This window comes from Heliconius melpomene, chromosome 12 (genome assembly GCF_056956725.1).
Source record: "Heliconius melpomene rosina isolate 202511_hmr_F chromosome 12, ASM5695672v1, whole genome shotgun sequence".
In the NCBI taxonomy this organism is placed as follows: domain Eukaryota; kingdom Metazoa; phylum Arthropoda; class Insecta; order Lepidoptera; family Nymphalidae; genus Heliconius; species Heliconius melpomene.
Genome location: NC_140400.1, coordinates 15549466 through 15566137, shown reverse-complemented (window position 1 = coordinate 15566137; position 16672 = coordinate 15549466). Strand labels below are relative to the sequence as shown.

Genomic DNA, 16672 nt, shown 5'->3' with positions numbered 1-16672 from the left:
ATACATAACTATGCAAAAAGCCGCAATCCTTAATACTTGTCGCATTGTCAGGAAGTTTTTACAGAAAGACATTACTTCCCAACCAATTCCAGGAAATGGACCACACTTGGCTTGAAGCTCGTGGGGTTCATATTAACCGAAATTATATTTCGAGAAAAAATATATATAAAAAATAAATAATAATAATCTTTATTTAGAAATATCACTTACAAATTATTTCACTGAGAACTCCCGGTAAGTGGTCAGAAGACACTTGTGTTGGGAGTATCTCGCAACTCCCATATCGGACACCAGCTAGTTATTTTACATAATACCTACGGTATCATAAGGTGATAGATTGAAAGGAAATACAACAATGTGTGTGTGTGTGTGTGTGTGTATGTGTATGTGTGCGCGTGTGTTTGTGTGTGTGTGTGTGCGTGTTTGCGTGAGCACGTGTTGTGTATGAATAATTATATATTTATACTAGCGACCCTCTTGCGGCTTCGCCCGCTTTTACTACTGGATTATTCATATAATGTATGTTTGCAAAGCACTTAAAATAATGTGAAAATTAATTAAACCCTAATGCAACCCGCATTTTCGTAGTTTCAATAAGGATTTTCCAATTGTTTTACACAGCAACGATTTTTTAGTAGGTACCGTAATTTTAAATCTGTGCTACTAATCTTTTCAAGTACTTATTAAAATATATTTAAATGACTATTTTTAAACGGAAGAAATTATAAACAAAAACCTACCTACTAATAACTACTACAAAAAATATGAAACCAAATATATCAATCACGCTGAAATAATACATTCAACTCCAATTATCCAATACGTGCAAACGCATCTTAATCTTCGTTGCTATAGAGGCAGGCGGGTTTTTTTTTCGAGCTTGTGGTTAATGCTGAAGAGGGCATTCTGTCCCTGATGAAAAGCAAGCACTACGTGGCTGCCTGTGAGGAAAGTTAAATAGAATGCATCGGCCGGGAATCGAACCCGGGCCGCCCGCGTGGCTGGCGAGCATTCTACCACTGAACCACCGATGCGTAGGCAGGCGGGCGCGGCGGACGCATGGCGAGTGGCGAGCCGTTTCGCAGCAAGGATTTTTTGATATTGTAACAACTTCTAAAGTACTTATTAAAATGAAAAACAGTAAAAGACAGTTTTGATCTACATTAAATGGCCAACGTAACTAATATACTTATTTATATGCTGAGAGTAAGGGATAAGTGAAACTTGAGTAACATACAGTTGATGTGTGAACGGCGGGATGTGTCAACAATTAAATGCGTTTTTCTCTAAAACTATTCGCAATTTCGAAATAGTGTAAAAAGAAAATTTTATCTTCGTTTAACGTAGAAAATTAATAAAGTATTTTAAAGGATAAGGATTAATACCATTATGGAAAAATATGACTCACAATAAAAAATATATGGAAATTATTATTTTTAGACAGAAAAATGATCACTACACGTTATTCTTAAAAGATACGAATATGCCGTCGCGGACTTTTTTGTAGATCTTATTAAGAGGAACAATACTCCAGTACATTTTTTTCATGTAGTACTTACCATTAAAGCAGCGCATGCGCGAAAGTGTGGGTAGGACTTTATACATATTTATCGTATTTATGTTAATTTACATAAGAATGTACAAATAATAAACTATATATAAACCTTCTACGAAAAATACTCGACCTAATGGTGAAAACCGCATCAAAATCCGTTAGGTGGTTTAGAAGAAGAAGAGTTAGAAACAACAGACAGACACGAAAAGCGACTTTGTTTTATAAGATATAGGATAGGATATATATATATATATATATAGTTATGTATATGATATATATATATATCCTATCCTATATCATATACATAACTTGTTATATATATATATATATATATATATATATATATATATATATATATATATATATGTGTGTGTGTGTGTGAGTGTGTGTGTACATTACAATTTATGCCGGAATTAGACAATTCTACGTAAGAGAAGCTCAACTTCTTCAAACGTAAGTTTTTTCAGCCATTTATCTAGGGTAAATTTACACTTGAATAAGGTCATAGGGTAAATATTTAATTGTTTATTAATTTCATTGTATAAGAAAGGTGACTGACATTCGTACTGCCTCTTAGCAAAAGCTGTACGAACAGAGTGGACGCGTGCTACTATGTCATGTTGTCTTTTACTTAGAATTCTTGGATCATACGGCAACGATTTGTGGTATTTTAAGATTAGGTTAATTATATAAAGCCGCCTAACTGATAACAAGTCACTGAAGATGTATAAGTGGTCTGTTGGGAATCTATGGGACTTAAAACAGATCACCTTTATCAGAGATCGCTGGGCACGTTCCAGGTCTATAAAGTTAGATTTAGTCGCTCCACCCCAAACAGGAATACAGTAAGGGATGACGGATTGTGCTATGGCTACATAAATCTTAGTATATAATTTCCTGTCCATAATATGTCGGAGTGATTTAAAGATCCAAATAAGTTTACGCACCCTACTCATTAACAATTCCAGATGTGGATGCCAACTCAACCTTTGATCAATGATGACACCCAAGTACTTGGTAAAGCTAACCTTTTCTATGGAGGGACAGTTACAAGTCAGACTATCCTGATGTAAATAATCATGAATTCTTATCATAAAGTTCGACTTTGGTTGAAAATTTTGGTACGTCGAGAAGCAGACATAATTAGTTTTCTGTATATTAAGGGTAAGCAGGTTATCTGTCAGCCATTTGTAAACTTTATGTAGACCTTGATTTGCCACTCTTTCAACCTCGGACCATGATCCTGCAGTGAATACTATGGCAGTGTCATCCGCATAAGAGAATATCCTTCCCCCAGCGCATTCAAGATTACACAATTCATTAATATATATTAAGAATAGCGTTGGACCAAGGACACTCCCCTGCGGCACGCCGTATATCACCTCGCACTCATCGCTGTAATACCCATCGATTTTTACTTTTTGGCTCCTATTTTGTAGGTAGCTAGTAAAAAGTGATAGCGCTGTACCTCTTATACCAATGCGTTCCAACCTACTGACAAGAATGGGGACAGATACGGTGTCGAAGGCTTTCTTTAGATCAAGGAATATGGCCAAGCCTTTTTTACCTTTATCTATTTCTCCAACAATTAAAGACGTAAGGTCTAGGATAGCATCTTGCGTAGATAAGCCTTTCCTGGATCCGTAATGGGAGCGAGACAGGATCCTGTATTTATCTAGGTACCTAATTAGTCTAGCGTTAAGTAGTTTTTCTATGACCTTTGATATAGAACTTAAAATGGATATAGGCCTGTAATTATTGACTTCCATTCTGTCCCCACTCTTGAAAACAGGTGTGACAATGGAGCGCTTAAGGGCATCTGGAAAGATTCCGGAGCTAAAGCAGAGGTTGCACAGTCCACAAATGAGCGGGGTCATGATGTCTCTGGACATTTGTAAGAATTTTGTTGGTATCCCATCCCAACCCGGAGCACTACCCTTATCCAAGCTCAGAAGCACATTGTCGACCTCTTGAGGGGTAACATCTAATAGTACGAATGACGATGGGTGATTGCAAGTGACATAAATATTTTTTCGAACAGGAGCATGATTCAAGATATGTTCTGCTGACTCTTTGCCTACATTAATGAAAAAAATATTGACATTATTAATTGAAGCTTGTGGCGAAGGCATTATATGTAATAAGTCTGTATTAGGTATTTTATAAGGTTTATATTGAGTGACTTCATTAATTACAGGCCAAAGTTTACTGGCATTTTTTACGGATTTTTTAATCTTATTTTTATTATATAATGTCTTTTGTTTTCTAATAAGATTTATTTATTTTATTTTTATTTATTTATTTATTATACAGAAAACAACAGCATATTTATAACTACTTATAAAATAAAAACTTATACAAAAAAAAATAAAGCCAATTATAGTTTTCTACTTATAAGTATTATCTAAGTACAGTACAGAGCTACACATAATTTAAACATATTATTAGAAAAACAAAAAAAGATACATATTCAAATATTTAAATAAAAAATAAATAAATAAAATAAAACGTTGCGAAGTAAAAAAGTAAAGTAATAATGTATACCAAAAATAAAATAAAAAAGTAATAAGATAAAATGCCCCATTTGTGTGTGGGTGTGTGTGTTTATGCATGTGTGTGTATGTGTGTGTGTGTGTGTGTGTGTGTATAACTATATAAGCAATTATGTGGATTGAAACCGTTTAATTTGGTTTCTAAAAGAATCTGCAGATAAATGGAAGAGATCAATATGAGAATACTTTTTATTGTATAACTAGTGGACCCGGACGCGGCTACGCCTGCTTAAACTATAAGAATATTTATTAAATATATTATTTTCAGCTTTCAATAGAATTAGTAAGAAAATATAAGCTTAAATAATCAAAAAGAATAATAAGTAGAGACATATTATTACAAAAAATAACTGAGAAATTGAAATGAACCAACATAAGAAGTAAAAGTAACTAAAGGATATTCTTAATGTTAGAAAAAGTATCTAAAAACTACCTAAAAGGATAATTTTTGCCAATAATATCAAATAAAATAAGAAGAGAACCATAATGTATTTTAAATTAATTATAAACAGCAAATAAAGTTCGAAAATTTACAAAACCGTCAACGTCATATGCCCGTTCGCGTCGGTCATACTCATACTATGCCGCCCGAAGGCTAGGTCATTTCGAATTAGTGACATCTCCTTAATTATTTATTAGAATATTATACAGTAAACTATAATTTCAATCTAGATAAAATGCTAAAAGTGATTATTATATTTATTTTCATAAGAATGAATGTCAAAATGTCGCGGTAATGGTTGCGTAGCAACGCGACGGTTGTTATTAACATGGCCGAATAAATTGCATGTCAAATTAGAAAGTATTTTAAAATATTAGTATATATGTGTAATGTAATGTTATATAGCCTATAGCACTCCTGAAGAATGTAGCTTTCATACAAAACAAAGACATAGTAAATCGGACCAGTAGATCCAGAGATCTTAGCGTTCAAACAAACAAACAAACAAACAAACAAACAAACTCTTCCGCTTTATTATATTAGTATAGATAATGGTACCCGAGAGAAAAGTGAGTTACCCGCCTATTTAGTATGTGATGTAGGTACATAAAATAGATTGGATTGGGCTATTCTAGTTCTTTTAATAGGTACGTTGATATTTAGACATGAAAGCAATTCGGGTGAATCAATGCTGTCTGACAGAAGGTTATAAATTATCATAAAGTCCAATAATTCACGACGATCACTTAGCGAAGTAATATGAAAGTGTTTACAGCTTTCCTCATAGGTCCCAAAATTCCTATATATTTTAAAGTTCAGGTGTTTAATAAACTTTACTTGTATAGCTTTAATAGCATTTATATATTTAGCAAAGTGAGGATTCCAGATACAACTACTATACTCTAATATGCTTCTTACAAGCGCAAAATAAATAGAAAAAAAAAAATTTGAGCAGAAATTTCTGAACCGTATATATGTGATTTTTAAAATTTGATTATGGGATTCATTTTTTAGTTTCATTTGCATGTTGTTACGTAGTCTTATGCATCTTAGAATTCCCGGTGTTATCCACGGTTTCAGTGCTTTTTTACAGGCCGAGATTACGACTTGCTTAGAATTAGACAGAAGAACTGACCTAACCTTCTCTATTAGAGCATCAGCGAAAACATTTGGATCTCTATATACTTTGAAACTAGTTACATCCATACTGACAAGCGTACTGTAAGCGGTTTCGTAATTTGTAACAGTAAGACTGTATTTGCAGATCTTACTTTGTTTATATGAATGTGCTATATTCATAATAACCAACTTGTGGTCAGTAACCGTCGTATTTAAAACAATGACAGAAGCTGCATTATGAATATTATTTGGGATGTGACGATGCACAGCATCTGCGAGAGGGCGCTGTATACTTCCCTTTAATTATCCAATGATGTTCACTTCCGGTTGCTGTTTTCGACCAATCAGCGATTCGCCGGAAGTCACGTGGTCTCAGGTGGTAGGGCGCCGGAACGTATAAAAGGCGACACTACGCTTCTTAGAAGTGGTCAGATATGAAATGCAAGAATTACAGACGACAACCTTTTATTACTAAGTTGTTGGATACCATAAAGTATGATACACAATAATAGTGCAAAAAGACTATCAAGAAGTTTCATTAATTTTCTGTAACTTTGGTTCCAGAGCTGGGAAAAGCTAATGAAAATAATATCTTCACGGAACATGAGGGCTGTGTAAAAGTAGTTGTGCTAATTATTACTGTCAACAGTCTTGTTATATGTCTGCATATAGACCTTGGGCGATACCCACGTGCGTAACGTAGGTATTCCGCTGCATATTGCCATGAGTTTTGCATAATATGAACCTGGCTAGCGAGGTGTACACGTAGTCGCAACTCCAATATGGCGGAGAGCATGTTGGATGTCTACGACATCAAGTCCGGGGAAATCGGACGTTTAAATCGAGTACATCTGTATTTAAATCGTATAAATTTTGACACTGTAAAGTTACTTCTAAAGGCGTATTTCAGAGAGAACTATTATAGTTCTAAAATACAGCTAAAAAGCGATAATTGAAATATTATACACACATTTTCTAACGCGTAGTATGTGAAGTCCAGTTTTCTTCAAAACTGTACCTAAGTAGCAGATAGGACATTCATATCATGAATTGTCGGTCGGGTCGCGGTTCTGGTGAGTATTCATTGATGCTTTTATGAAGTTATAATACTCAAAGTGTGTGATGATGGACTCAAGTCTTAAATTTTACAAAGGTGTTTTGGCTCAGCTTCCGACAGAGCGATTATTAATTGAATTAAAAAATTAAGCAATTTACAATTCTTTGTTTGCTTATAAATAAGGGCCGGCAACGCACCTGTAGCTCCTCTGGTGCTGCACGGGGTCGTGGGCGGCGGTGATCATCATCAGATGACCAGAACGCTCGTTTGCCTTGTCCTTTTTCCTTAAAAAAAAAAAAAAAAAAAACAATGTTACTCATGTTTTTTTTGGTTTTACAGATCAATTTATCCGAATGTATCAGAATCAATTTATACAATCATTCTGATTTAGATCACATAGCGTCGTACGTGGTCACCAGGAGTTATAAACACGTCTCTCACAGATGCTGTGCATCGTCACATCCCAAATAATAGTACAAGTTTTACATAACAATAAAACTTGTATTATTGTGGAGAGACGATGCACAGCATCATTTTAAGGATCCTGGTGAGAATCTGCTATTAAGTAGTGTCACCTTTTATACGTTCCGGCGCCCTACCACCTGAGACCACGTGACTTCCGGCGAATCGCTGATTGGTCGAAAATAGCAACCGGAAGTGAACATCATTGGATAATCAAAGGGAAGTATACAGCGCCCTCTCGCAGATGCTGTGGCCTGTGTTGCCACTGCAAAAAAAAAAAGCATAGATAAAATACATAATAACAAAAAAAAAGAAGATTAAGAATAATAATAGAAAATATATATACATATATACATATATATAACAATTAATAGAAATAAAAATTAAACATGGAGGGACAATTTCAAATTCTTATCGAGCAAATGAAGGTAGAAATGGACAAACAAACAAAATCTATATACGAAAAAATTAACGAAAAATTAGAACCATTACTCAAAGATAATAAAATCATGAAAGATAAAATCGAAATTTTGGAAAAGAAGATAGAATATTTAGAAAAAGAAAAGAAAAAGAACAATATTTTATTTTTTGGTTTGGAAGAAAAGGAGCATTCCTCATCAGAACTATTTCAAGAAGTGCAAAAAGTTTTCAAAACAGATTTAAAAATCATCCTGGACGCTCGGGATGTATCAAAAATTTTGCGCCTTTGCTTCCTAGCAAGCAAAACAAAATACGACCTGTTTTAATTACCTTCGCAAATACCTGGAGACGAACTGAGATACTGAAATTGAAAAAGAGCCTTAAGAACGTATATGTTACTGAAGACTATCCAAAGGAGGTTTTAGAAAAAAGAAGAGAATTGCAACCGAAATTAATAGAAGAACGCGCAAAAGGAAATATTGCATATTTAAAATATGACCAACTGGTAGTAAAAGAAGGTAACCTTAATAAAGAAAAAAGAAAAAGAGATCAATCAATTTCACCAGAAAATCAGAACAGGGCCAAGAAATTAACGAGGCAAACTTCGGATTTGATGAGATCAAACTCACTTTGTAACTTAACAAACCAAACTAAATTGCAACTAGATATTAGCAACCAGAAGCAGGACGTCCTCAACCCGGCTGGTGCCCGTGAGGATGTAAGACCGCTACCCCCCAAAAATACATCCTTATGCCAAAGAACTAAACACATAAATACCAAAATATACCTGGCAACATTAAACGTTAGAACGCTAATGACAGACTATAGACTACAGGAATTGGAAAAGGCAATAAGTCATATAAAATGGGATGTCATTGGTCTTTGTGAAGTAAGAAGAATAGGAGAGGAGATAAGAGAATACAACGAATATATCTTTTACTTTTACGGTGTCAAACAAGGAACACATGGAATGGGATTTTTAGTGAAAAAATATCTAAAAGATAAAATAATTGGCTTTCAAGGAATATCAGATAGAATTGCAGTGCTTAACATACAGTTACCAAAATTTATCCAATCGTCTACGATCATCCAGGTACATGCACCGTGCGAACAGGATACAAAAGAAGCAAAAGATATTTTCTACAAGGATCTGACAGATTTGATACAAAAGAATAACAAAAAAATTATCATGATGGGAGACTTTAATGACAATTAAACAAAGATGAATTTATCTTGGGAGATTTTACTAGTGGCGACAGAAATGATAATGGACGTAGACTTGTAGACTTCTGTTTTGCCAATAAACTAAAAATAATGAATAGTTTTTTCAAAAAAAGAAAGTCGCGAAAGTGGACATGGACGTCTCCTAATAATAAAGATAAAAATGAAATTGATTATGTACTTACAAACGAACACCAATTATTTTGTGACGTAGGTGTATTAAATAAGTTAAATTTCAATACAGATCAATGTTAAGAAGAGCTATACAATACACGAAACGCAAATCAAGAAAACATATTATCTCAACAAATAAACTTAAAACAATAATAGGACCTTTACCACAAGATGTCCTTAACAGCCTAAACAACACATTAAACAACTTTGAAGAAAAGGAAACACTACAAGAACACTATGACTTCCTGGAGAAAGAGTTAAAAAATCTAAATAAAGTGAATCTTAAAACAGACAACAAAAACACTGTAGGTGAAGAAACGCTCACTTTAATGGGAGAAAGAAGGATAATGCTAGAAAATAGGAAAGAGAACCATCATAACATTGCAAACATTAGTAAAAAAATTTATATATCAATTAAGAAACACAAAAAAAAGAGAGATTGAATATATTAAGAAAACACATTGAGAAAACAGGAGGAATTAAGAAAGCTTTACACCAATTAAGAGAATACACAGAATGGATACCTAACATGAAAACTAAAAATAAAAACAAGTCTAATTTATTGACAGGAAATAGATTATCAATAGCTAAAGTGGAAACTGACTTTTACAAAAAATTATACACACAAAAGGAACAGAACATAATAGAAGAAATAGTGAAAGATACTAAAGAGGAAGTAATACCATACATATTAGAGTCAGAAACTATAAAAGCCATAAATACACAAAAAAGTGGAAAAGCACCTGGGGAAGATAAAATTTCAAATGAGTTATTAAAAGGGTCTATCTCTGTAATATCTAAACATATGACACATTTATTTAATAGAATATTAATCATTGAACAAATTCCAATCCAATGGACAAAATCCACCATAACTCTAATACATAAAAAAAGGAGATAAAAACGAAATTAATAATTACAGACCTATAAGTTTAATGTCTAATATTTACAAAATTTTTTCTAAAATAGTACTAGGTCGAATTACAAAACAACTTGAAGAAAACCAACCAAAAGAACAAGCGGGATTTCGAGCGGATTATTCTACCATCGACCATATACATGTAGCGAAACAAATAATAGAAAAGCTTAATGAATATGGGCAACAGTACTACATGGTATTCGTCGATTACAATAAGGCTTTCGACTCCCTATGTCATATCTATTTACGGGAAACACTAAAAAATCAATGCATACACGGAAAATATATAAGAATTTTAAAAGAAATTTATAAAAATACTACAGCAAAGGTACAACTAGAACAACCGGGAGAGGAATTTAGTGTCCAACGAGGTGATAGACAAGGCGATCCACTCTCGCCAAAACTTTTTATTGCAGTACTGGAAAATATATTCAGGAATTTAGATTGGGACAACTTAGGGTTGAATATAAACGGAGTAAAACTAAATCACCTAAGATTCGCCGATGACATTGTCATATTTGCTGAAGAACCTAGTTCATTACAAACTATGCTACAACAGCTAAACAATGAAAGTAGAAAAGCAGGCCTATCTATGAACCCAACGAAGACCAAATTAATGACAAATACCATAAAGAACAAAATCGAAATAGATCAAGAGGTTATCGAATATGTAGATGAATACATATATTTAGGACAAGTATTATCTATTAGTGATCAATACTCAAAAGAAATTAATAGAAGAATAAGTACCAGTTGGAAACAGTATTTGTCACTAAAAGAAATATTCAAGAATGAATCGATGCCAATGTCAGTGAAAAGTAAGCTGTACAACACATGTATTCTGCCGTGCCTAACTTATGGATGTCAAACTTGGCCTGCAAAAACAATCAGAAACTTATAGTTTGTCAACGGAATATGGAGCGAAGTATGCTGAATATAAGGTTAAAGGATAGATGGACTACTACAAAAATAAGGAAATGAACTATGGTGAGTGATGTGATACAAAAAATTAAAAAATTGAAGTGGAACTGGATTGAACACACTATGAGAACAAATAAAAATAAATGGACTAAAGATGTAACAGAATGGTATCCTAGAAACGGAAAGAGGCAAAAAGGACGTCAAATAAAAAGATGGGAGGACGATCTACCAAAAGGATGGAGGAGGTTCACTTGGAACAGAGAACAGTGGAATAGGATGGGGGAGGCCTATGTCGAAAGACAACCTGATCAAAAAACTGGCTGCTAGAATTAATTACTTTTTAAATGTTTAGTTTTAGTTTTAGTTTTTGAATTTTATTATATAGTTTACTCTGAAATGGTCAGTGAATAAAGGCTTATTTTATTTTTTATTTATTTTATATTGGAACGTGTTTGAATATAAATTGTATACAGTGTGGAATGGTCAGCACCACTTTAAATGAAACCACAGTTTTAACTACTCTATAAAAGCCTAATATAATTCAGAAAAAAAAATCCAAAAATGAAAAAGTTTTTTTTTCAAACAAAACAAATAATAAAATTATCGTTTTAAATCGTCGTAAATAAAACGCCATTTGTAAAGTATAACATTAGCACGCACACACTTACCTGTCAAAGCGGCAACGTCGCTTACGTATGTGTGCGTCACACGAAATACAGGTATGGATAAAAATCATGAAATGAAAAAAAAGTCATACGTCCAAACTGTTAAAGTACCTTGATTAATTTTTGTTTAGTTTTGGGTTTGAAATATTTTACCCTATATGTAGTTTCAGTAAAAGGAGTGCTGCCCCTTCCACCCAGTACAATACAAGTTGTAAGTGTACAAAGTGAGTAATTGTATTTTAAAAAGAATATAAAATAGCGCGTTTCAATTGTATGATATTCTCAAATTTGTAAACCTTGGGAAAATAGACATAGTTATAAACGCTTGCTTTACTTTCGTCCTAATGAAGAAATTCAAATTTAAAATATTCAAATAAATAATATTTTTCAAATTCGTTTGTGCATTTACCATTTTCACAAATAAGAAACCACTCTAGTGCGAGTTTGAGTCAACCACTGAGGGTTTTTTACTACAATAAATATTGTGTGTTTTTTACTATTAAAAAATTGATGTAAAAAATATAAAAATATTTATATTAATATTTGTAATAAAATAAAAAAAATCGTAATTCAAATATTTATTACAATCACTATTACACCTTAATCGAGCCGCACGAGATTGAGCAATAACAGGTCTGTGATGCCCTTAGATGTCCTGGGCCGCACGCGCGCTACACTGAAGGAATCAGCATGTTCTCCCTGGCCTAGAGGCCCGGGCAACCCGTTGAAACTCCTTCGTGCTGGGGATTGGGGTTTGCAATTATCCCCCATAAACGATATACATTCACATATTTTAATTTGCATTAGCTACATTTTAAACATATGTACATATACTATACAGAGTGGAAGCACCTGCGCTACATATGCATATAGGGTAAAATATTTCATACCCATACCTAAAAAAATGAATCATGATTCGTCAACAGTTTTTCAATTTAACGATTTCTATCCATACTGTATTTGTACAGTTGTATGACGCATTTGCGAATAGATACAAATAACGTAAACGTCTACAACTACAAAAATACTATTAAACGTTGCCAGTGTGCCACTTTCATTGTCAAAAAAACATACTCCAAATAGAAAGCGATATTTTTACCTTACAATCTCCTTTGTGTGTTCTCCATACAACGTGACATAGGCGAAGTGATTAGTGCTCAACTGGCACGCTCGAAGCGCCATAAATAAAGAACCGAACCGAACCGAACCGAAAGGGATATCTCTAGTTCTAATTTAAGCTGTTATCTATTTTCTATAATAAAGCGAAACAACGTTCAACTTCATCGCCAATACCTATATAATACGTCTCGATTTCGTTAATGAGGTGTTTGGGATGTTGTCGCTTGTGTGCAAAGTGCTTATTATAAGTTTATTTGAATAAAGAATATTTTGAATTTGAATTTTGACAGGTTAATTAATGCCTGTGTGCGTCATTCCTAACAAATGGTGTTTTATTTTACAACGATACTTTTAAAAAATATTTTGCTTTTTTATTTTTAACAGTCTCTTTTCTTTTAACTTTATTACGCTTTTATAGAGTAGTTAATACTGTGCTTTCACTAAAAGTGGTAAATACAAAAACACTCTGTATACAGGAAGTCTGGCAATATTTAATATAATACTATATTATATCTGAACTTATTAAAAGAAATAATATTTTTGATAGAAGATTAGCGTGATCCTACATAAAGACAGACAGACAGTCAAGAAATTATTGCTTTCTATTATCCTTTTTAAGTGTCCCTCTATCCATTTCAGTCAAAAATACTAAATGTACAAACAAAATATTTTTACTGGTTTATTATATAATAGAGTAAATAAACTATATAATACAAATATAAGAGTAAAATAGAAATAAACTATATTTCTAAACTTTTCAAAAACTTGTTCTTCTATTTCTCACTAGTATAATAATAAGGTATAATAATGCATTATTTTATATCATACTAGCGGACGCGCGCAGCTTCGCTTGCGTAATTAGAGGTGAATTCTAATAAACCACGAAACATGTGTTCAATTAAATATTTTTAAGAGTCTAAATTTCAAATTTTATAAAAATCGGTGGCGATTTAAAGATTTTTCCATACAAACTTTCAACCCCTTATTTGCACCCTTAGGGGGTGAATTCTAGAAAACCATGAAACATGTGTTCAATTAAATACTTTTAAAAATCTAAATTTCAAATTTTATAAAAATCGGTGCCGATTTAATTTTTTTTCCATACAAACTTTGAACCCCTATTTCACCCCTTTAGGGTAAAAATTTTTCAAAATCCCTTCTTAGTGGATGTCCAGATTACGGAAGTAAACATCTGTCCAAATTTCACGTTTCTACGCACAGCGGTTACGGCTGTGCGTGCGTCTTACCTCAGTCAGTGAGGACAAGTCCTTTTATATATATAGATTATCAGGCATTGAGAGATGAACAAAATGTTATACAATTAGTAATATTTTGTGTACTGTAACAATTTCTACTAATTATTTTTCGGCAAATACTGTGATAAGACGATAGTCCATTCTCGTTTTGACTGAACCTTCTTCAATGTAGTATTCATGGTCTATGAGTTTCAAATCTTTAACGGTTTTCAAATAGTCTTCTAGGAAATCTCCTATCAGTTCCTGTGGTATTTTAAACGGATCGACTGCTGCTAAGATATCTAATTACAAAAAAAATAATAATGTGTAAATATATTTAAAAATTATAATTTAAGAAAGCTCTGTTATATATTTTCTCGGCAATGTATCACAAATATTTTGCTTTTAACTTCACGCAGTATTGACGTTAAGATACACCCTTGCCAACTTTTCGCCCAATTTTTGACACTTATTGCGTGTTAAGATGGGGGCTCCTAGCCGCGCTTTATCTTATTACCAGAGCAAGGAAATGAAAATAATGAATTCTATGTAAGTGTGTGAGTTCACCACAAAGTTGCGTTTATAGTTAGACTATACCACCGCACCATGGTGTCACATAACCTACCTATTTTATAAATCATCCATCCATCCATCAGCCTTCATTTTTTAAATAAGTATTATTACTTTTTGGTAATTGGTTGGTCGTTTTTTACCAAACGTTTATATTCGAAATATTCATTTACTTACTTTTAATAACCTCCTCGCTGAATATATACGATTTGTCTGTACAACGCACATCAATATTGCTAAATCCAATAGATGTCATCATTTTCTTAATTTCACTTTCAGGATCCTTTAAAATAAAAAAAAAACTAGACCTAAATGTTCAGAAATTATATATAATGACTAACATTTCATGATGTTGTTTAATTTTATAATTACCTGACAGTCTTGGTATGGTGTCACGAAATGTTCAACGTCTCTCATCCAATTATTCCATTTTGTTTGGCCAGCTAAAGTTCTATAAATAGTGTACATGGGAAAGTGTCCAAAGAATGTAAGTAGACAGGTACCACCCTTCGTCAATAGACTATATATATTTGTGAATGCTATCCTGAAATAAAAAATGGCAAATTCGTCTTTATCATATAGAGTAAATTATATCATATAGAATATAGAAAGAAGTAATTCGATAAATTTTCATCATCATGTCCCTCTTTTACGTCCACTGCTAGACATGGCTGCAGATGTATGCTCCCCTCAAGGATCTCCACGACGACGATCGGTTTTGCACTGCCTGCATCCAGTGGCTTCCGGCTTGATCATTGGTGCACCTTTCAGGGGACTTATCTACGATAAATTATTTTTTAAGAGGCGCTTAAATTGTAAAGGGTTTTATAATATTGAGAAAAAAAAATCTTCAACTTCTTGCGACATCATCTTTGCTTAGAGGGAACAGTCATGACTTTTTTAGGCTCACGCTGTATATGTTTGTTATATTTTGTTACTTGTATTTTTCATCATTATATATATATGTATATATATGCGAAGGATATAACAAATATTATAAAATATTTATTCTATCATGGAGGTATTTCTTTCTAGTTTTTAGGGTTCCGTTGCCAAAAAAAAAATGGAACCCTTATAAATTCTTTATGTCCGTCTGTTTATCCATAATCTGTATGTCACTGTCATTTTACACGATGTCTATGGGTACTGTATTTCAACGGTTATTTTAAAAACCGATACAAAATAATGTAGCATGATTTGAAAAATAAAATGATTAAGGTTAGTACTCCTTGCATGGAACTGCGAGATGAAAAAAAATTGTGAGAGCAAGTTTTGTGGGCTGTCAAAATATAGATATGGTTTCCTAAATGGTATGGATAGAAATCTTTCTAAGAAAGTTTAAAAATTGTGAAAATATTTTGTGCCTTTGAGAGAAATAAGTAAAAAAATAGGATATCATTCAATAAAGACTTCTTAAAGACTAAAACGAAAATTGCTTTGAATAAAATTGATTTCGTGGTTTTCGTAGGAGATATGGGATAATTTCGATGAAAATACCCTTTGTTCGAATTGAGAACCTCTTCTTTAAAAAGTAGTATAACAAGATTAATATAATAGTGGTGGTGGTAACTCGTAAGTTTTTTATTTGTTGCTACGGCACTTTGCTTAGACCGGTTTTTATAATTTTAGATTTAAGGATTGTATGAAAATATAAAACTTATTTAAGTACTTACTTTTGCTGTGGTACCCAATGTAGAAGGTAATTAGAAAACACGAGATCAAACTTTTCTCGCAACTCGTCAGGTAAGTCACCCTCTATGTCGAGGATGGTGAAATTGAGAAGGTCAGTCGCATAGTGTTTGTTTGCGAATTTTACCATTCTTTCACTTTTATCACTTCCCATGACTCTAGTACAATTACTAGGTAAAAATTTTGTTAGGATATTTGTAACACTTCCATCTCCGCTACCAATATCTAAAACTGTCTTCTCATCGTTTTTCCATTTAATTTTCTGCGCATATTCTTCTAAACAGTGCAAAGCATCCCTTCTTGGTAAGAAATTACTTTTATTATATAGTTCAGCATTATCCATGTTAAGGTTTTTTTTATATTTACATATATTTTCAAAGAAGAGGACCAGGACACACAGGTAGGCGGTCAGTCTCGCCAGGAGCGCGTATCGTACGAATTTATACCTGTCAGTCGTGCATTATATAGCGGTGATTCCGGCTAAAATGATCTAGCAAAACAAGATTCAGGTCCAGGCAAGGCCTTGCTCTTGAAACCTCTAAATTAGTATAA

General features: G+C 33.0%; 1 protein-coding gene across 1 annotated transcript; it reads right to left on the bottom strand.

Moving 5' to 3' along the window:
- Positions 1–13916: 13916 nt before the first annotated feature.
- Positions 13917–16654, bottom strand: LOC146534142 (juvenile hormone acid O-methyltransferase-like). Its single transcript, XM_085194314.1, has 4 exons — positions 16105–16654; positions 14804–14975; positions 14609–14714; positions 13917–14163 (listed from the first exon to the last, which is right to left on the bottom strand). The coding sequence occupies exons 1-4, from the start codon at positions 16461–16463 to the stop codon at positions 13985–13987; spliced, it is 816 nt and encodes a 271-aa protein (XP_085050440.1). The 5' UTR covers positions 16464–16654; the 3' UTR covers positions 13917–13984.
- Positions 16655–16672: the final 18 nt, after the last annotated feature.